General features: G+C 38.4%; 1 protein-coding gene across 1 annotated transcript; it reads right to left on the bottom strand.

Moving 5' to 3' along the window:
- Positions 1 to 75: 75 nt before the first annotated feature.
- Positions 76 to 21,205, bottom strand: wdr25 (WD repeat domain 25). Its single transcript, XM_085258372.1, has 7 exons — positions 21,089 to 21,205; positions 19,692 to 20,404; positions 13,822 to 13,969; positions 5,495 to 5,625; positions 4,034 to 4,204; positions 3,469 to 3,609; positions 76 to 878 (listed from the first exon to the last, which is right to left on the bottom strand). The coding sequence occupies exons 2-7, from the start codon at positions 20,388 to 20,390 to the stop codon at positions 657 to 659; spliced, it is 1,512 nt and encodes a 503-aa protein (XP_085114498.1). The 5' UTR covers positions 20,391 to 20,404; positions 21,089 to 21,205; the 3' UTR covers positions 76 to 656.
- Between the last annotated feature and the right edge of the window lie 5 nt (positions 21,206 to 21,210).

Below are 21,210 nucleotides of genomic sequence, written 5' to 3'. Positions count from 1 at the left end.
GGGAATAAGAAAAGTGATGTGTATGCAGAATGTGGAATGAAAAACACTTCTGATTAAAAACCACCCGGAGAGATGTTTTTATTTTTATTTTGACAAAACCTTAAAGACTACGGTGATGATGAAATCCCCTGCTGTATTTGGGGTGAAAGGCAGGACTATAAAAGCACTGGGGTGTTTTTGTGGGCATATGTGCAGCTAGACTACTTTTCCACTTTAGATAAAACCCATAACAATAGTTCACTCTTTGAACTCTTAACTGTAAAGAAGCTTCCTTTGATCTCATACAGTGTAACTTCAACTGTTTTCATTTCAACCACCAAGATTACAGGATGTGAACAGATGGGACAAATATGAATAAAACGCTTAAAGTGAGATGACACCATAGCGACTGAAATCGAGTTAGTTTTTTTATTATGATGTGAAAGCTTTGCAAGATAGTCAGTGTAAAAAAATGTTTTCCAAATGAATCAGTAGATAGTAGATTTGCTGACTTTCAGCATTTTTTGCCAAGTTCTTCTTATCTTTTGCCAAGAGATTATGAAAGCTATAGTCTTGAAGATAAATGTGCACATGACGTTTCTGTTTAATACAGTCTTCCATCTCATGGCCAACCAGCTACGTTTTAAGTTTATAATCTCTTTGTTCATAGTTGGTTGTCAGTGCCAGACCTTGATCTCACCGCCCCAGTCACAAGTAGCCACAGTCGTAGGTAAGACGGGATGCTGAGACACACAAAGGCAGGGCTGGCTATGGGCACGGAGGGTGTGAAGCATATGAGCTGTGTGATAATCATAGAAGTGAGCGGAGCCAGTGGAGCTCCCTGAGGCCAGGATAGTTCCATCCAGAGAAAAGCCACACTTTATTGCATATCCCTCCACCTAGAACAAAAAACATGTTACAATCCATTTATAGCGGCTCAGAGGAGATTTTAGAGAACTAATCAGAATCGTGTTGGCTCAACCTTCAGAACAAAAAGCAATTGTTACAGGGAAATCAAAGAACAGCTCTCATCCTCCTTTACCTGCCTACATTTAATGTCACAAATAACTGGGGAAAGTCCCAGGGGAGGACAAATCTACAGACAGAGTGCAGGCCCCCTGATGGTGTCTGCATACTGTTGATTTATACCTACAAACACTGCAGAGGCAACTCTTGATTTGTGTAGACAGTTTAAGTGTAGTCTTGACTGACAAAGGATTACAGAAGGAAGCAGAATAACACTCTAACCTTTTAATGTTTAAGTTGGGCTCATCTTCTTACTTAGTGATTTTCTTGTTTAAATTTTGAATGAAATGCAAGTCTGTATCCACACCAACCCACTTTAGGTCGTCACTTTGCATAAAGAACCCCCAGAAATATAAATCTCATCAGGTGCCGTGGAATAAACAGAAAGCATTCGCAGCGCTAGATGTGTTCCACAGTTTTTCATGTTAAACCCTTGTTGAAATGCGACGAACAATAATACCCCACAGTAACAATCAATTGACTTTACCATAGGTGGACTCCAGTGAAGTTGTAGAAAAATCTGACAGATAATCAGTGGACACGGAACCCACCTGAGCTCAATTTTTGTTTTCATGTACATGTTATATTTTTATTTGTGGCGATCGTGGCTCAAGAGTTGGGAGTTCGCCTTGTAATCGGAAGGTTGCCGGTTCGAGCCCCGGCTCGGACAGTCTCGGTCGTTGTGTCCTTGGGCAAGACACTTCACCCGTTGCCTACTGGTGGTGGTCAGAGGGCCCGGTGGCGCCAGTGTTCGGCAGCCTCGCCTCTGTCAGTGCGCCCCAGGGTGGTTGTGGCTACAATGTAGCTTGCCATCACCAGTGTGTGAATGTGTGTGTGAATGGGTGGATGACAGGTTGTGTAAAGCGCTTTGGGGTCCTTAGGGACTAGAAAAGCGCTATACAAATACAGGCCATTTACCATTTATTTTTTTTAAATATGCAATAATTTCAAGCAATTATTTTTCACTTTGACATTATGGGGTAATTGTAGAATTTTGAGGTGAATATGAATTTAATCCAATCTGGAAATAGGCTAAATGTTGAAGAACTATCTGGAAGCACCATATTCCGCTTTTATGCATTACCGATCCCTGCTAAGTTGCCTTAGTTTTCAGTCATTATACTTTATTTAGCTTGAGTCCCTACTTCTAGTTTATTGTCCTTCCTTCCTTTGTCCTATCTTTCTTTCTTTATGCTTATGTCCTACAGTGTTCCCTTGTTTAGTTTGAATCCTGTATTCATGTTCAGCAGGCATTTTAGGGCTGTTGATTTGCTGCGATAGCTCCGTTTCTTTCGTGTCACTTTTTGGACTTCACTTCCACTCTGTCCGATTGGCTTGATTACTTTCACCTGTCTCTCATTTCCCTCCTGTTTCCAATCCCCAAATAGTCCTTGTTCTATAAATAGTCCTGTCTCTGCCCCGTGTTTTTGTGAGATCCTGCTGTTGTTTTCTGCATTGGATGATTCCTAGACCCCTGCTTTGTGTATTTTTTTTGGTCAATTTTGGACTTTGTGTTTTAAGCTGAATAAAAGCTCATTACTTCTTCATCTAAACTTTACTGTAATACAACTGGTTATTTCTTATGGCACAAAGCCCAGACTCAAGTGTGCATATTTTTACATAACAAGTGGTTTCAAATTATAGACTGCACCTGTGGAAAATAATGGGTTACTACAGTTCATGCTCATTGTATTAAACTTCTTGTTAGAGTATGTAATGCTTCTGTTAAGACTGCATTAAAACCTTGTCATCAATGATGTAGTAGCACAACTGGCTCACAATCCATCAAAATTCACAGGCTATTGGCTGTAAAACAACAAACGTGAGCTTAACCTTGTGCACCATTTGGGTGAAGACCCATTAAGTGATCATTGTGTCCTACCAATATGGTAGGAGGAGCAGAAAAATTATAGATATGTCTGTGTTTTAGTCATCATAGCAACTAATTAGCAACTGGCTAATTACCAATGCTTTCAGTAATATAATCACAATAACGCAAAGGTTATTATAAGGTAATTATAAGAAACATCTGTCTTATTGGTCTTTTCTGCCACGTTGTTTCTTTTTTGTTGATTTTTAGCGCTGTACCAGAAAGAGAAAAGCAAAAATGGACCTGGAATGTGCGATACCCATTTGTTTCCTGTCAATTATTGTAAACAACAGTCCAAATGCCACACTAGCAGTGCTGCATTTTTCAGTGATATTTCAAATGTGCTGCCATATGCTGCTCCTGTTGCCTCCCTCAGTGGAACTGTTGTATTGTATTTGGTGGGTTTGTTTTTTTGGGAGGAAACACTGCTATGAATCTTGGTAAAGACAATGAAGCATGTAGGTTGCAATTAAAGCTGTGTGGGGTGGGATGTTGCTGAAGTTGTATTTCTGTGTGTGTGTGTGTCTGTGTACATCTGACTGCAGTGCTATTCAGTATGGATTACGCCTGCGTAACCCCCAGTCGATACTGACCTTGTGTCCTTCGAACCGCCGCCTTTTGTTCATTCTATACGGCTGCTGGGAGGAGAACACTGCTATGTAGTTCCCATTGGTCTGGGCAACAAAGGAGTCTTCCAGCGGGTGGAGAGCCAGGCCCGGGCACGTGTAACGCTCCTGGTGGCCAAATGAAAAGAAGAATGAGAAGGGAAATTAATTCACTATTTGACCTTTTCTTGTTACTACTTATAGTGAAGTCAGCTCCATGTTAACTAATGTATTAATGATAAAAAAAAAGCTTGTACAATGGTATAAAGGTTTATGATCAATCCACTGTGTATATGTAGTAATATTTTTTATTTTGACCATCATTTTCAATCTATTCCGATGAGTAAAGAGAATATACACTCAAAACTGTTCAGAATTATCCTGTTATCCTGTATAAAAAAGCAGAAAGGTTATTAAACAATTATTAAACAATTTTTTTAACTTAATTTAACTGTTAAAATAAAAATGAGTCTCTTAAGATTATAAATTTAATTTCATATACCAGCCAAACCTCATGTAATTAGACCTACTTTTTTTTCTTTAGATATCTTACATGGTAGATTTGGTTGGAGACTTTGGCTGTGGTCTCATAGTCCCAGGCAATGAGGGTGCGGTCTGCAGAGTCTCTGCTCACGCAGTCAGAGCTTGTTATAAAAGTCACACCGCCTCTCAGAAAGACTATGTCCAAGGTCTGCTGGATGCCGGCTTGGTAAACTTTCACCACCTGGTAACACACATACATATACACGGATGACCCGTAGAAGCACTCAGCCAAGAAGAGAAATAAACAGGGGAGAGGAACATCTAGACCTCTGTCATTAAGGGGGAAAGGCAAGATAACAGCTCCACGTGTCCTTGAGCTGTAAAGACTTGCTGTCAAATGATGACAGAGTGCCCAGCAATGGAGAACATATATGTTGTGGTTTCAATCTGCAATAAAGCACACCCTGAAGTATCAATTTATTGATGATTAATAAAATTTTTTAAAAAGCTACACAGTGGATGGCTACTGGCTCCTCTGCACTGAGAATTTAACCTTTAACCCTTTACCTGCTGCTTAAAGCATCCTCTAACTTTATATTTGGCTATATATATATATATATATATATATATATATATATATATATATATATATATATATATATATATATATATTTTTTTTTTTTTTTTTTTTTTTTTTATTATAGCATATGTGTATGAGCTAGATAGGGATATGAATTAATTAGCATTTGCTTCCTCCTGCTCATTTTTAAATGGGAAATAGTCAACTTTTTTTCCAATGTGATATATTATTTGGCACTTTTATGTTCAAAATAAAGATTTAATTGGCTGATTGAGTGGCCTGTAACATAATGTGGCAGATCAGTCTCACAAATCCTTTCTGCTTCTTGAATCCATTTGGATATCAGCAAAATTATGACATAGGTGGCTGACTTGAATTTTTTATCCAATATGGGTAATTTGATCCTGAATGGAACAGCTAACGGTTAAGAGTCACAGGCAGCCATAACCATACAGCCTTAACAACATATTTTCTAAGGATTGCTCTCTGTCCGCAACTCATACTAACACCTGCTAGCAGAAACATTTTCAGTGCATTAAGTCTAACCATGCAGGGGAACGATTCAGTTCGCCAAGTGAACATTCATGTGAGCATTCACATTCTGAAGAAGTGAATAGGATTATCATATAAAACAGTCCATTAAGCTTAATAGCAATATTAGGTTGCAGCTTCACAGGAATAATTTATGCAGCCAGGATTAAATTAAAATTTGCTTTGAACAATTAGTGATATAACCTGCATTCTCCCTATGCATGCTGAAGCATTATCTAGAGGGTCATTGCACAAAGTGAAATATAGACTTGTATGTTTGTACTCATGTGAAACCGAGCGTGTAGCAGCGTTGAACAAAGAGGATGTGTTTGAACTGTATTCATTTAGATTTCTGAAGGTAAAAACCCCCACAGAAAATTAAAATGATAAATCTACTGTAAGGAGGGTAATAAATTTGACCTTGCAGCTGCGAGAGTCCCACGCCTTGACTGCTGAACTGTAACCTCCACACAGGAAAACCTCCGGGTTGCTGGGATGCACGGCCGCACACATCACCTTAAACTCGTTGTCCACTTTCACTGTTGGCTGCCCTACAAAAGAAAAAAAGACTGATTTTAAAAAGACATGACAGAAATCTTGTGTTTGTGTATGTGTGTGTATGTTTACTATGAATAATTTACAACATCATGCTGCTAATTTGTGAATGCAGAAGTGTCAGGTTTGTCAAGATTGATTATAAACTACATTTCTTTAACTGAATTAATCATTATAGTTATTGTTATATTGTTATTTTTCTACTTTACTGTTCTTTACTGCGTCCACATTTATAAATGTCAAGATCAGCACTTCAACTAAAAACTGAAAATTGCTGAATTATTGCTTAATTGATTCATTATCATTAAAATGTCACAGACATAAAGATCCACTGATAAACTGAGAAGATGGCTGGACGATTAATCACTAATCATTAATCTGGTATCAAAAACACACATAAATAAAGGCTCAACAATAAATGTGAGTAAATACAGACTATTTACTTTCTGCTTGATTGTCCCAAAACAAGCAAAAAATAAAGAGACTATATGAATTAAGGTAAATGGCAGGAATTTTCTTTCTCAGCTGTCAAAGCCAAACTAAACACAGCCAGCATACATTTTAGCTGCATTACCCCACACATGCAACATTTCCAGATACTTCTCTTTGGTTTATTAATTGAGCACATTTTGGGGATCCAGTTTCAGTTCCATTGACACATGCATTACATTTGTGAGCATTAAACTCTGCGTGTAATGTAGGGCCAGGGGAATGATGGAAGAGTAAAGGAAAGAAAAGATTTCCAGGAAGGGACAAGTTTAATACGAACTCACACAAGAGCGTGGAGAGTGTGTTCCCTAATTCTCCTTAACCAAGAATCTTCCTGTTACCACTGCTTAACAAAAATGTATTATGGTCAGAACTGCCCAATTATGATAATGCATTTTTCAGAAAATGTTTTCGATTTCTGTTACTTTATAATGGGATCCTAAAGATTTCAGTTGCTTTCATGATATAAATGTAACACACAGATTTAGTAAAAATAAATGACAACTACAATCAAAGACTGATTAAAGAAACATTCTAAATAAATGAGAATAAATGCAGAAATTGAAGATGATAAGCTTGGTGGTTGTGGAAATCCTATAAGCCTTCCTCATCACTTCACACTGTCAAAAGTTACACATGCTATGTATGTACTTTAATTTTAGATATGCTTGCTGCCACATGTAAATACTTGTACAGATGTGTAGAGTTCATATATTTTAAAATTAAAGATGGACTAAGCCAACAAGATGTCCCCCATTGATTAGTGGATTCCTGGTTTGAAGGCTCCAGATCTGGTTTTTGCATTGAAACCTAGTGTCACGAGCAGGAGCCTTTTTTCAATCACAGGGTAGGCATGCCTAAATTATACCCTGCTCTATAGTTTACTCTGAATTAGAACCTAACTTACAACATGAACATCATGTTGCATTAAGCAAGACTTAAAATTACCAATTGAGACCATAAACTCAAGTTTTTTACTAAGATCATAAATCTAGTGAGCAGTGGGATCATTTTCTCACAAACTTCCATAAAGTCAGATTACTTCTGTTAACTACTCACCATTAGAAAGAATCCACCTTCAAGGCTTTTCTATATTGTTTACATCTAGACATGGAGACTTAGTCTGTCTTTTATATACAGCCTGTTTATAAAGAAAGTTGTTTACAGTGTATCCTTCCACTGTGTCTAGACTCTGTCCATGTGACCTGAATATTGTGAATGTAGCATCATTTCTGTCTGCTGAAGAGCAGTGCGAATCCTCAGGATAGCACACTTTTTTGTTGTTGTAAATATCAAATGTAAATAAGTGTGCTGTACCATGCAAGCTGTTTATTTCTTGCAGCACTGTTTGCTCATTTTCAGCCAACCTGCACTCTTGTGTTCAGTACAAAATCTTGCTAGTTTCTACCGATCGAAAATATTGCAAAAGTGCACAACTTTCCTAAGTGATAGTTTTATCTCTCTATTTCCAGACAGCGGCATTGTACACATGAGTTTCTGAGAGGATTTAAGCATCACTCGAGACAAAAAGATAAAACTGACAAAGATGTGATGTGGAGAAAAGAAACCAGAGTATAAAGTACTGTTTTGGCTAGAGGCTGCTTTATCTCAGTCAATTAAAAAATGTCATACTTAAACATAAAACAAAAACACCGAAGGGCTAAAATATAATTAAGCCTGACAGGGTGCAACCAAAAATTAGTTTCCTGGGAAAACGATGAAACAAGACTATGAGCCAGCAACTCTGTCAAAGGCTATGCAAAGTGGAGCACCTCAGGGCTCAATGGCTTCTCATTAATTCATCGAACAAACAACAAAGGCCACATCTAAAACAGTCTTAGACAGTTAGCCCACAACAAAAACATACTTCATTATAGACTTGTTCCACAATATTCCCACCAAGACTTTTTAGAAGTGGGGAATGATTCACAGCTAATAAACTGCACCAAAAATGGACCTTCTCTCCTTTTAATGGGGGACTAGTTCACTCACTCACGACTGCACTGGTCTGATCCAAAGTTTTAACAGGCAGTTTCATCAGGCTCATACTTCCTGCTTAATTGGCTTACCAACAGCGATATTCAGAAGATCTGTCATCGAGATTTAAACTCGTGTTTAGCAAGACAATGAGAAAACATTCTCCTCATCATGTTTTAATTAAGCAAGATTAATTAGCTGGCATGCGAGAGGAGATACGTGAGGACAGCAGTGATCTGTCCCTCCCTCACAATAGTTTATTCTGTTGAAAGAACTGTGATTGTGCTGTAGTGCTGACAAACAGTGGATGACTTGGAGCAGAGGACATTAGGGATGACTGGGATAGCAGGGATGAGCCCTTCAGAGCAGAGAGTAGCAGCGAGTCTGCCTCATTATGGGTGCTGTCTTTGCACTTGTGCAGAGGTTAGGAAACACATTATTCAGTCTGACACGCCACATCCGAAAAAATGCTTTGGATGTAGACTTAATAAGCGGTATTTTTGACTGTTTTATTTTTATATTTTTCATTTCAACCATGCCCTAGGACTTGATAGAAAAGGTAGCAAAATCCTTAAATAACTGTGCATGATTTATTAATTTAATCCTAATTTTAAAAAATTAATGTACTTCCTTCAACACTGCATAGTAGCTTTCATTAACCAAGACGGCTTTAAGCTAAAGTGAGCCACTGCTTAGTTAATCATTGTGACGTAGTACTGGAAGTAATGACAAAAACAAAACTTAAACCTAGTGTTTAAATGAAAGTAGGAAAAACTGTTCTCACAAATTTCATGTCATAGCTGACATACTATGCTTACTCTCTGCACCACCTTTTTTCTACCTACACTGCTTTTCAGGTCAAAATAATCCTTATTTTTCTTAATGGGCCTTGAAACAGCTTGAAACAATCTTTCCCTTGATATTTTAACTCTGGATATGTTTCTGTGATCTTGTTTTTAATTAATACTATGTCTTTGCTTTATCCTCTCTTTTTTAGCTGTCAGGTTATGTTGGTGACAAGTTAAATGACTAAACGCTGTAGGTCAAAGCAAATCATCTCGAATAGCAGGAAAGAAGCTCAATAATAGAAAGAAATGAAGTATTGAGCAACTGCAAAATACTGCACACTGAATTGCTGGGAATGCTCCCCTCTCCGTGTTGGCTGCTTTTAAATGCCATCACCACGGAAGCTCATACAAAGCCTCCAAGTCCTTCACTTTTCTTGACTAGTGCATGGGCGTTAATGTAAGTTAGAAATGCTGTGATGTGGGCTTTATCCTTTGTCTTTTGAAGGAAAGCTCTTTTGTTTTATTTTCTTTGGGGGGGGGGGGACTATATAAAGCCTGTGTTGACCTAGTAGGTTGCTACTCTAAAATGAAGCTTTCAAAGTAGGTCAAAATACTGGTGGCATTTAGAGGAAATAATACTGCGGATGTGTGCTTTTGCATTCGTTGCCTCTTGGTGTGCAACGCTTGAGGCTCCTGTGATTATACAGTAATATGGTGGTGGTTAATTCTTGGTACGTGCAAATGAAGTCTAATGAACTGAATATGTTGAAGAAAATATTCCAGTGGAATAAAAATGTGTGAAAGAATGCTGAAAGATCTTTTTTTATACTGTAATATTGTAAAAGCCTCTCTATTTATTTATATATGATGAAAGAAATAAGAGCACTGACTACAAAATCTGACTTTTTGTTAACCCGTGTGCAAGCTACTACTTCGTCCCTTTCTTTCCTTATTTATGAAAATGTGCATTTATTCATTGATCTAACTTTTTCAAATGTACCCAGCGTGACAGTGTGGGTTACATGGATTGCATGGCCGGAGAAGAAATTTCAGCATCTAAGCTGTGTTTTGAAAACCAGAAAGATTTTCTGTTGCATGACCCCCAGACTCCAATCCCCAGTGTGACTCAATAATTTAGTTTTGCACTATTGGCCTTGTAATTCAGTCTGGAACAAAAAAAAAAAAGCCTGCCCGTGGCACTAATGTGAAACTCCATCTCACAACCAACCTATTACTGAAGCTTTCACCTGGGTTTATCAGATAAGGTAATGCAAACCTAAACTGAGCTGGAAGTCACTACAAGAGACAACTATTGTGTATTATTGCTTTTCTCTGATCTAATTTTGTTTCTTTTTTCTTGCATGAAATGACACATCAACTTGTGGGAGAATGTAAATAGGTGAACATATTTTACATCACCGTCATCAGACGATCAGCTTTTCTGAAGACGGTCGTTAGAGTGTGTAAAAAAAGCTGGGGCTTCACACTAATGCCATCCATACTTAATTAATTTATTCCACTATTCAGCCTCTCTGACTTTAAAAAGTCCTCTTTATCTTACATTCCTCTCCTCAGTTTCTCTTTTAGCATTATGCCACTTAACCTACTCGCCTTCCCTATATCGTTTTCACCCCAAGCTATTGCTATTCAGCTGTGACAGCTTCCCTTGGACCGCTGGGAGTGGGTATAAGGTTCTACAAATTAAACTGGACACAGAAACAACTGCAAAGGTTTGCAAGGAAAAATGGGTCCACATACTATTCTGAACACACAGGCATAGGAAATTACTTTTCTTCGCAAACATAATGATTAGTGCAGCACTGAGGGTAGATATGCAGTGGTGAAATGATGAGTCAGATGTCCATGAAGACTCTCGCTGTTTATTCAAGGACGAGTATACCTCTGCAAAGAGAGCTCAATTGAACACAAAAGCTCCAACTGCTTTTCCTGTTACAGCTAAGAGGATCTGCATTACCGTGAAGAGCATAAAGATCACATTTATCATGATTAGAGTCTGCCATCACAAACACTCAAGCTTTCTGAGTATCCCATCATCCAGTCTAGTATTGATATATAGGCTGCATGAATGGCGAGGGGGGTGCTGGTAGAATAACTAAGCTAAAACCTCGGTGAGTTGTGAGTGCCATATATTTCAGAAAAGCATTTGATGTGAAGAGAACTCAAACCCCATGCATGTTGGAATCTGTTTAACATATTATGAGGGAAATTATGCATGTAGCTTATTCCATGTGCTCTTTTCACTGCAAGAATATGATTTTCTTTAAAGTGTTCGTGACTTGGTCTGAGCTCCACCACATCTGTAGTGCAGAAACTGGTCTGGAATTCCCAACTCCCACATTAATATTCAGCTAAATTGAATTTTCTTCATCACACGCTGCAATAGAAATGCAGCCTTATTGCGCTCTCATGCAGATCTTCATCCTTAAAATATCAATTTTAAGGATGAAGATCAATCAAGCTATTGGCTGCATATGACCAAAAGCATTTGTTTGTTTATGGTTTTGGTTAGAGACGATCCCGTATAACAGGGCTGCCCAATCCCAGTCCTCGAGAGCTACTATCCTGCAGCTTTTAGATGCATCCCTACTCCAACACAGCTGAATCAAATGGTTTGATTACCTCTTCAGCATGCCATCATGTTTGGCAAAGGCCTGATAACAAGCCATTCATTTGATTCAGGTGTGTGGGAACAAGGATGCATCTAAAAGCTGCAGGACGGTAACTCTCGAGGACCGGGATTGGGCACCCCTGCCGTATAAGGTCATGGTAGCTGCTCCTGTGGTGATGTATCCATTATTGATCCACTTCCTGGAGCTGTCTGTGTGTTTAATGGGCTGCCCAAGCTATTATCCGTAGGCTTTATTGACAGTATTGACAGACAAGCTTAGAGGGGAAGTGAAAATGGCAGCAAGTCATCATTTGCCATGTGTTGACACTAGGGATGCAGATGCCATGGGGGCTTCAAAGAAATTTTCTCTCTCTCTCTGTTCAGATACAAGGAATTTGAGAACATTCATGGTAACTATTCTTATTGCTCAATAAGCAGTCTTACTGTGGCAGACTGTATATATGACTTACTATCATCTTTACTGCCATGCTTGTATTGATAGATAAAAAGATAGACAGATAGACTTCTATTTTAGATTTTCATTTGAGACATCTGCCTCCCACCTGAATGAAACAGTCTACAGGCATTCAATATACACTCACGTCTACTTTATTAGGTAAACTTTGCTGAACTGCATGAATTCTTCATGGCATAGATTGAGCAAGGTGCTGGAAACAGTCCTCAGGGATTTTGGTTCATCCTGACAAGATAGTGTCAAACTGCTGACATATCCATGATGTGAATCTCCCATTCCACCACATAACAAAGGTGCTCTGTTGGATTGAGATCAGGCGACCACGGAGGCTATTTGAGTACAATGACCTTGCAGTTACGCTCAAGAAAATAGTTTCCGATGATTTGAGCTTTGTGACATGGCACAATATCATTATCAGAAAATGGGTACACTGTGATCACAAGTACTCAGGCAGACTGTGGCGCCTAACTGATGTTCAATTACTACAAAGTGGCTCAAAGTGCAAAAAAATCACAAAGCAGTTTGGCCATTCTCATCTGAACTCTGGCATCAACAAAGCATTTTCAACCTGCGGCTTACTGGTTATTTTCTTTTTGGATCATTCTCTGTAACCTGTAGAGATGGCTGTGTGGGAGAATCTCAGTAGATCAGCCATTTCTAAAATGCTCAGAGCAGCATGATGTTCAATTTAGATTTCAGCATGTCATCTTGCTGTTTACATGCTTAAATGCACTGCAATGTAATTTGCTGATTATGTATTTTGTTAAAGACCATTGAACAGGTATACCAGAGAATGTAGTGGCCAGAGAATGTAGTCCCACTGTAGATTTTTAGGCTGATTTGCAGGAAACTAACTAAAGTAAATGTATTATTCTTGCAAATTATTCACAACTTTGTTAGTAATATGTATCACTTCTACTATACCATAGCACTCAAGTCCGATGGATGCATCGCAACTTAAGGGTTAGTGTCTTGCCCAAGGCATGCAGATGGCGCAGCCAGGGATCGAACCACCAACCACCAGCCAAATTCTGTGTTCAAGTTCCAAATGTGTAACTTAATGAGCTGACATGAATTGGAGTGCCTAAATCCAAGTGGATTTTGGTACACCACAATAGTTATCAGCAGCACTAACCAACATGTAGTTGCATTTCTGAGGGTGTGCAGGTCAGGTTATGTTGTAGAGTTCAGAGGGGTTTGTGGTTACGTCTAAGTTATGACGTAGATTTCCCGCTAAAGCATAAATTGGGCATTAAAACAAAATACCTGCTATTTTATTTTGATATTAAAAGGCAAGAAAGCAGCATTTCTTGGCTGTGCTTGGAGACATCTTTGCAGAGACATTTGCTCGAGGAATTCAGATTTCAAAGGTTGTCCCTGAAATGAGTCACGACTATAGAGAGAGAGTCAGAGACAGAGAGAGAAGTAGCTCTGCAATTCATACAATGAGCTCATAACAGATTCTGGAGGCTCAAGGCAATTTAAATTTACTCCACACATAAATTACTACACTGACTTTAAATCAGAGTTTGAGAAACAATAAATGTGCATGAAGTGAAATTGCACAGGCGTTTTGTTGTCCCACAACATCAGCAACGTGGTTGGAGAAAAATATCTAATCAAACAAAGGTTCATACTTCAAGCCAATTAAGTAAATGTAATATACACACCACAGTCGTTCTGCCTGTGTATGGGAACATCCAAAATTATATCTCGTGTTGAGTTTGGTTCAGGGGAAAAATCACAGTGATATACTTGAAAAAGTAAAGCCAGTGGTTTGTTATTTGACATTTGGTTCTTCAGAACTACAGAAAGAAATGCTGCTGCTGCTCACCCGTCTCCACATCAGTGATCACAGTCGTGTTGTCAAATGAGCCAGTGAGAAAGTGTCGCCCGCAGGGGGTCCAACAGGCGTTGCGCACAGCTCCCGAATGGCAGGTGTAAACCCTGAGGCATCGCCCGCTCTCTGCTGCATCCCACACCTGCCAGACATGGGCACATCAATTCACGCCAAACTCACAAACTTATCCAGACTGCAGTCTTTTTTGTTGTTTTTTCACTGACTGTGCACAAGATTAAGACATTCCAGGAATAAAGACTCAAAGGCCAAGAACTGACTGCATGAATTTCTAAGAGTTCAAAATCCATAATCAGTAGGTTGTGCTTGGTCTTAAGGGGTTGTTTTAAATGATCACATATATACAGATACACAAAAGAACCCTGGATCTTTTACGCGATCTGATGACATAAAGAACAAGGAAATACATCAGAGGTTTTGGCATGCAGTGCTTTCCCTCCACATCAAAGAGATGGAAGCCTAGGTCATTGGATCAAATTGACATTCAAAGAAAAGTTTATACAAATATTCAGTTAACTTCCTGTCAGTGTATCATTCTAGAGCGGTTTAGCTCAGTTATGAAATTCAAAACCAAGCTATGTATTATGTGACAATAAAATCTATTAGTTAAGTTTAATAGTAATAATAATGTGGAAGTCAAATACTTGAATGCCATCACTACCACGAAGGGGGAAATGTGCACATATACTGTAAAGCTATAAAAAAAACTATTGAATATCAAATAAGTCAAATGCTTTGGAAGTATCACTGCACTCTGGAAAAGGATATTCATACAGAAGACAACTTTATTTGTTTTCATTTTTTGGGCCCCCAAGTGAAGGTGAAAATTTTTATTACTGTTATTGAAAATGATAAAATAAGCCAAAAGTTGTTTTTTTTACTTTTCTTTTTTATGTGTGTGTGTGTATATATATAACAAATATTAAATAAGTATGGAACTGTGAGCGCATAACTACAAATGGATACATGGAATACATGTAGCATGGGTTTATGGTATATGTACATCAATGCTCAAGTGTTTCTTTTTTCTTTTTTAACTGACTGTACTTGTTTGACTTTTGTCTGAATTGGACGAAGCTTTAAAGCAGCTTGATGAAAATCAAAAGCAGCAGGTTTGGACAAATTTTACAAACCTAAAATATTCTGTGTGTGCCTGTGCTGTGTCCTTTGGAACTCAAACTCTTTTTCTGTGTGAAGTCTCCGCAAACCTGAGAAAGATTTAATATAGGCCACTTTCACCTCTCTTCCATTGTAATGAAATGAAATGATCAGCTGGAAAAACTAGGAAAAACATCCATAGAAATTGGGTCTGTCTGTAGGATTTTAAGGGAGAAACAGCCTTTCTAATGAATTAATCAAACTAATTACCTCTGAGTGGGCCTATAAATCAATTCCCACTGGGCTGTAATGGCTTTAATGCGTTGGTATTCTCAGAGTTTACTCTGATAAAAAACAGAGCAGGAGAGAAAAGCTCCCAGCTGCCTCCTGTTTGTCATGGTGGTCATGACTACACACCGTGACACCTTGCGGGTTTGAAATACGATATCATGGTGAAAATGTGGCGTGTAAATAAAGGAGGTGGTAATTACCCACACTGCTCAAGTGATGTCTTCGGTCAAAGTGATGGCTTTCAAAAAGTTCACTTGGCAAAATCACTATTATAAAATGTCTTTCATAAAAGGTCCAGTAGGATTTTCTCCTAGACATGCTGAAAGAAAAAAGGTTCTCATTGAAGCCCAGCTTGAAATCCAGTGGGTGGTCTGGACTGGTGCCCACTGAGGTGATGAAGTATTTTTTGGGCTCCTAAGCACTGCCAGGGCCACAGAGGAAATTTTAAGATCTATGGAGCACTGCAGATCCCTTTGTGCTTCTCTCTGTGTTTCATTATTAAATACGACTCTTCTATGCAGCACATGAAACACAGTAAAAAGTAGTGTACCACAGCTCCCACAGGACACAAAGAAGACAGATGGACAGAGAAGAGCGACATCTGAATCCAGCAGACAGAAGTCTGACAAACAGAATGCTAGAGATGCCTCCAGGGTGGGGGGAAAAGTAGCAGAGAGAGAGAGAAACAGAGGCATGTTTTTAATTGAAATAAACTAAATATGGACATGATGCATCTGTTAGGAATTACTCCCATTCACTGTACAACACTATAAGCCTATTTTCTGAATGATCTTCCACTTAAGGAAACACTGCCATCTGAAGGTAGCATGGAAATCTAAGAGAAAAGCAACTGATAACAATATAAACTGACCAAAAAGCTGAAGAGTATTAAACCAAACATACTTCTACATAACAAGTCTGACAAAGGCCCACAGCTTCAGCTCTGTGAATGACAGCAGCGATGATATACAGCATAACAAAACAATTCATTGCACACAGTTGCATTAATCCAATACCGAGCGAGACTTGTGCATCACTGAAAACGAGTGCTTGTTTATTTGCATCCCCTTTAATTTCACCGGCCACTTAACAGACATGCAGAGCGGATCCCTGCAAATGACTCACTGGGGTAATCTGCTTCCTAAATGACTCTTGGTAATTAAAACTAAATTGGTATTCGTGTTATCAACATAAAACGGCTGCTTTACACCTGCTGTAGCCATGGTGACATCAGCTCCAAACCGGCTGGGATAATAATAATAATAATAGTCTGACAGACAGGACTGAACAACACAAGTCAGGAACCAAAAGCATGTCAGTGAAGGAACTTGAGTACAGAGAGGTGAATGTTAGGATTTCATTCATTATGTCCTTCCTCTGAATTAAACCAGACTAGTAAACAATAGCTGTGGTCAAAGTGCTGAAAGCCATAAAAGACTATAAAAGATAAATAATAATGTGCAATAAGAAAATAGAAACTGCATGAACAATGTGTCTTTTTCAACAGTTTTCCTGTTACTTTCAACACCAGGACACCCCAGGGAGCGTTACTGTTTCTCTGGCAGTTAACACTTCCCAAATAAAAAAAGCAGGTTCTTCTAATCTGAAGTTGTCTGTAGACAAAATACACCATTTTTTGTTTGGCAGTATGTACTGTGCCCTGCTGTGATCTGCTACACCCCCGTCCCCTAATACACTTGCACTACTTTATAGGTTGATTTCATATACTTGTGTTTTGTGCTGTGTTGTGTGTTGTTGGGTGTGTTTTGTGAGCATACCAACAAATTCCTATTAATTGTGTTGTTAAAAGGTTTACAGTAAATTGGAACTTAATGTCACTCTGAGCTAACTTAAAATGAAATCTCAATATTATATCTTAAATACACATTTGATCATGTTGCCACTGATTGTGTAAACAGTGGTTTCACTTGCATTTCGAGTTGAATTTGCCAAAAAAAAAGACAACACACAATAAACAAAGATACAGATTAATCACACTAATCAATTTTGTATAATTGTGATTACTTTTTTTTTGTTTTTCTATATATGTTTTGATTAGATTTTTTTAATATGATAATCGTAAAGTGGAACTCTGGAAAGGTTACAGCCCTAAACCGAATGATTACCAGATCAATCGATGAACTCCTGACAACTACTTTCTTTACTGATCAATTGAAATCTTAAGTACAGAATATTCAATTAAATATGTAATAAGCGGTGAAATAATCAGTACCATCTTGTAGTTATCTCAAACTACAGATACTTTTACCAAATAAAAAACATTTCTTTGAAGATTGACTGATTCATAGATTTTTGCATAACTTTGTGAAATTCAGACGATTTGGTTTTATATGGAGCAGTGGAGCTCTGCACCATCACCACCACATCACACCAACTGCTTTGGAAAAGACCTGAATCTTCATCCATCAATCTGTATATTACAGAAGTGGTTACACAGGATACAGTTAGATAGCCACAGAGTTACTATATTTGTATCAGTTGCATTGAAAAAATATAAAACATCTAAATATAAAATAACCCTATTTTTAAATGGGAGTAATGGAAGCTCCGGTTTTGTTGCTATGCAAAATTGAATTTCCTATTAGAATTTTTTTAAGTACAGATATTGACTTTTTTATTGATCATTCTTCTTTTCACTGAGTTTTTAAAATTATATTAAATGTAATGTAATTTAATTTAATATAATTCAAATATTTTTGGGAAAAAGATTTTTCTTCTCTACATAGAAAAATCAAATTACTATAAAAAAAATAATTATCCTGGAAGTACCTGAATTTGTCAACAAATCTAATATAATGAAATACTTATTTCATTTCATTGTCTGATGCTGAAACTCCACATTTCAAAATGCTGTCACAGTCCTCGACGATAAGTATGAGAACTTCTTCTATTTACTGGTTTCACAGAAAACGCCTGGTTAGACAGCCTGAGAGAAGAAGAGATAATCCATGCATACAAACAAACGGGTCTTCTCCTCCCTTCCTCTGCTAGTCTCCACCATCTGTTCCAAACAACCCTTTCCAGGTGCCAGAAGAGGTGGCTACCATACCGCTGCACTTGTAAGATTATGCAAATATAGTCATTCATATTTAAATTGTTAATTATTCAAAATCCTCACAGGATATTGGGGCAGTATTTGATTTTATGATGGGACAGACATATTTAGTCGATAGCAGGCAGTTAGCTGCATTGCTTGACCTTTACAACAGGGAAATGATGGAGTGTTTTCCTGGTGTGAACCAGAGAAAAGGAGAGGGAGGTAGAATACAAACAGTGAGATAAATCGGGAAGGAGAGACAGGGCCCATGGGCCCTGACATATATTCAACACACAGTGACAGATATGATTCTAAAGAAAGTGGTACATTGTATATTTATAAATTGAGGCAGCAGGACAGACACTGTATCTCTTCCAATTACACTACATGTCAGGTAAGCAAGTATCGTCTTAGCGCTCGCAGCTTCAGCTTGCATGCTGGGTAAGTTCTGCTGTAGAGGTATGGACACAGTACCCTCGTGGCAGATTAAACAACTGTTTTTGGATGAGTGATATATATCCACATGAAAGCTGAAACCTGTCAACATAGCATTTTTCTCCACTGGGCCAACAGACCAGCAGATCAGACTTTTTATGGTGCCCACAAACAAAAGCCAATTATTGATTCACTTATATACTGCTAGCTGAATGTATAAGCATATCGCATAATGTATTAGTAGATTTGTGTCTTCAGATTATAAATTCATATCAGAAAAAAATATATAACCAAAGCCTGAATTAGCACTTGCATGCCGCAGGTTTTGTTGCTTCAAAGAGAGATGGTGGATGGCTGCCACAGCTCCCCTGACAAATTTAAATATCAGTTTATCTGCATAAATTTTAGCTTCTTCTTAATGCAGCTGTGGTTAGGAGCAGGTCACCTTTCTCACATGTAAGCTATCCGCACAGATTGTGATCTTTACTGCCTCTTTAATGTGATCATATTGATGGTAAGAAAAAAACGCTTGTCAGTGAGGGTCCATTTCAGCCAGTTCACAGGTAAATCAATTGGTGGAAACAACATTACTGGTCCAAATGTGTCAGCAGCTAGCCAATCAACTTGACCGACATACTTTTTTAATGGCCCCAGGCTGCAGGGTTATTTGTTATGTTGAACCCTGCATAGTTTCTACGTTTCAATGTTTATGAAGCAGTTAGCTATAACTGGACCTGGAGCATCCCAAGAGTAAATAGCATATTTTATTCTATTTCTACTGAAATTCTATTCTGTTACAGAAAGATAAGTGGGGAAATATAATGATTAATTTAATTGTATGAGACAGTTTAAATAAAAGAAAACAACACATCAGGTCTACATTATTTAAAGCATAGCACTACTGATGTATTTCCACAGCTTCACTATTGTACATCATTTATAAAACAAATGTAGCTTTCTTTACCTTGAAAGTCTTGTCTATGGAGGCAGACAGCAACAGATGGCTGACATGGGGCAAAGGACACCACTCCACTGTGTTGACTGGGCCCTGGTGGCCTCCCAGGCTCATCAGAAGCCTCCTGGGTATCCCTGTCATGCTGGGCGTTTGAGCAAGATATGGCTTCAGTCTTGCTGACACATCTGAGAGAATCTGACTTTCTCTGGCCTGATTCCCTAGGACTTGCTCTGCTGGGTGCTTTAGCTCCACTCCTTCTGAAGTGGCAAGTCTCTTCCTCTTAGGGATATACGGTCTGACACCAGATGGGACAGTTTGCTGTCTTTTTGCCAAGTTTGCAGCATTGCCTAAACTTTGTGGCATGCATGGAAGAGCCTGCGGGGATGCCATCTCCCTCTGACTATCAGGCAAATTCAAAGATGTTTCAGTATTTCTAAAATCTGCTGCACCTCCACATCTTCTTTTCGAGTTAGTAAAGCTCTGTGGCTGGGAGTGAGGATGGAGTGAAGACCTGCTTGTTTCTGCCATATTTTGTTGATATTCCCACACTGTCTGGTCAGACACAAATCTTCCAGGGTAAGGTATAACCTTGACAATATTAGTGTCTTGGTTTTCTTCTGTTTGAGCAGAATCTGTTGCTCCTTCTACTCTCTGATCCAGCGAGTCATCCTCTGACTCTGAATCTTCATAGTCCACTAATGAAGACATCTTCACATGAAAATCTGAAAACAGAGAGGCATGAGTTGTTTCATTAGAGGCCCGACGGTGACATCTAGTGGCTACATGTACTCCTGCAACTAAAGGTGGTAAACATGCTTGTCACTCTTTAAAGGTTTAAACCTGCAGCTTTTGGTTTTAAAATAATTTAACCTGGAATTTTAACAACAAATCTTAACATTTGTTTTGCTTTACCGACTATTTCTAAAATAATACCCCAGAGACCAGCTAAAGATACTAGGGGTAAACTATTCATGTAAACACGTTGCTGACCATTTTATTAATAACAAAAACGGACATGAAGCGATGTTTTGGGAGATTCGGAATCATATGCGATGCTTTTTTAAAAGCTAGCTGTTAGCATTACGTGTTAATTAACGGTGATCACACACTTGGATTGTCCAAAACAGAGACAGCAAAAGGCAGGTTTGTCAACTTCCCACCTTAGGATAGCGTACAGTTACGGTCACGGCCACGCATGTATAATTAGCATGAATGCTAATTGGAGGTATTTGACGTAAGAATTTTGGATTAATAACATCTCTATGACAAGCACTGGTCGTACCTTCCACCAAGTATAGCAAAAGTAGCTAACTATGGTCGTTTGCCTCTATGTTTGAAAACTTAACAGAGACTATAAACACAGAAAGCTACCATTTAATTGTTGTTTGTATTCTTAATTATTGTACCTGTACTCTGCAGAAATAATCACATTTTCCGGCACAGAGCATGAATACAGTCATGCTTTAGGTTCAGCATCCCGCAAAACAATTCGAGTAAATGTAGCATTTCAGCATAAAAGTACTGTTAC

This window comes from Mchenga conophoros, linkage group LG19, assembly GCF_057382185.1.
Source record: "Mchenga conophoros isolate Kocher_MC1m ecotype Shallow Benthic linkage group LG19, M_conophoros_male_GT1.1, whole genome shotgun sequence".
NCBI classification, from domain to species: domain Eukaryota; kingdom Metazoa; phylum Chordata; class Actinopteri; order Cichliformes; family Cichlidae; genus Mchenga; species Mchenga conophoros.
This window is presented reverse-complemented; position numbering and strand designations above follow the sequence as displayed.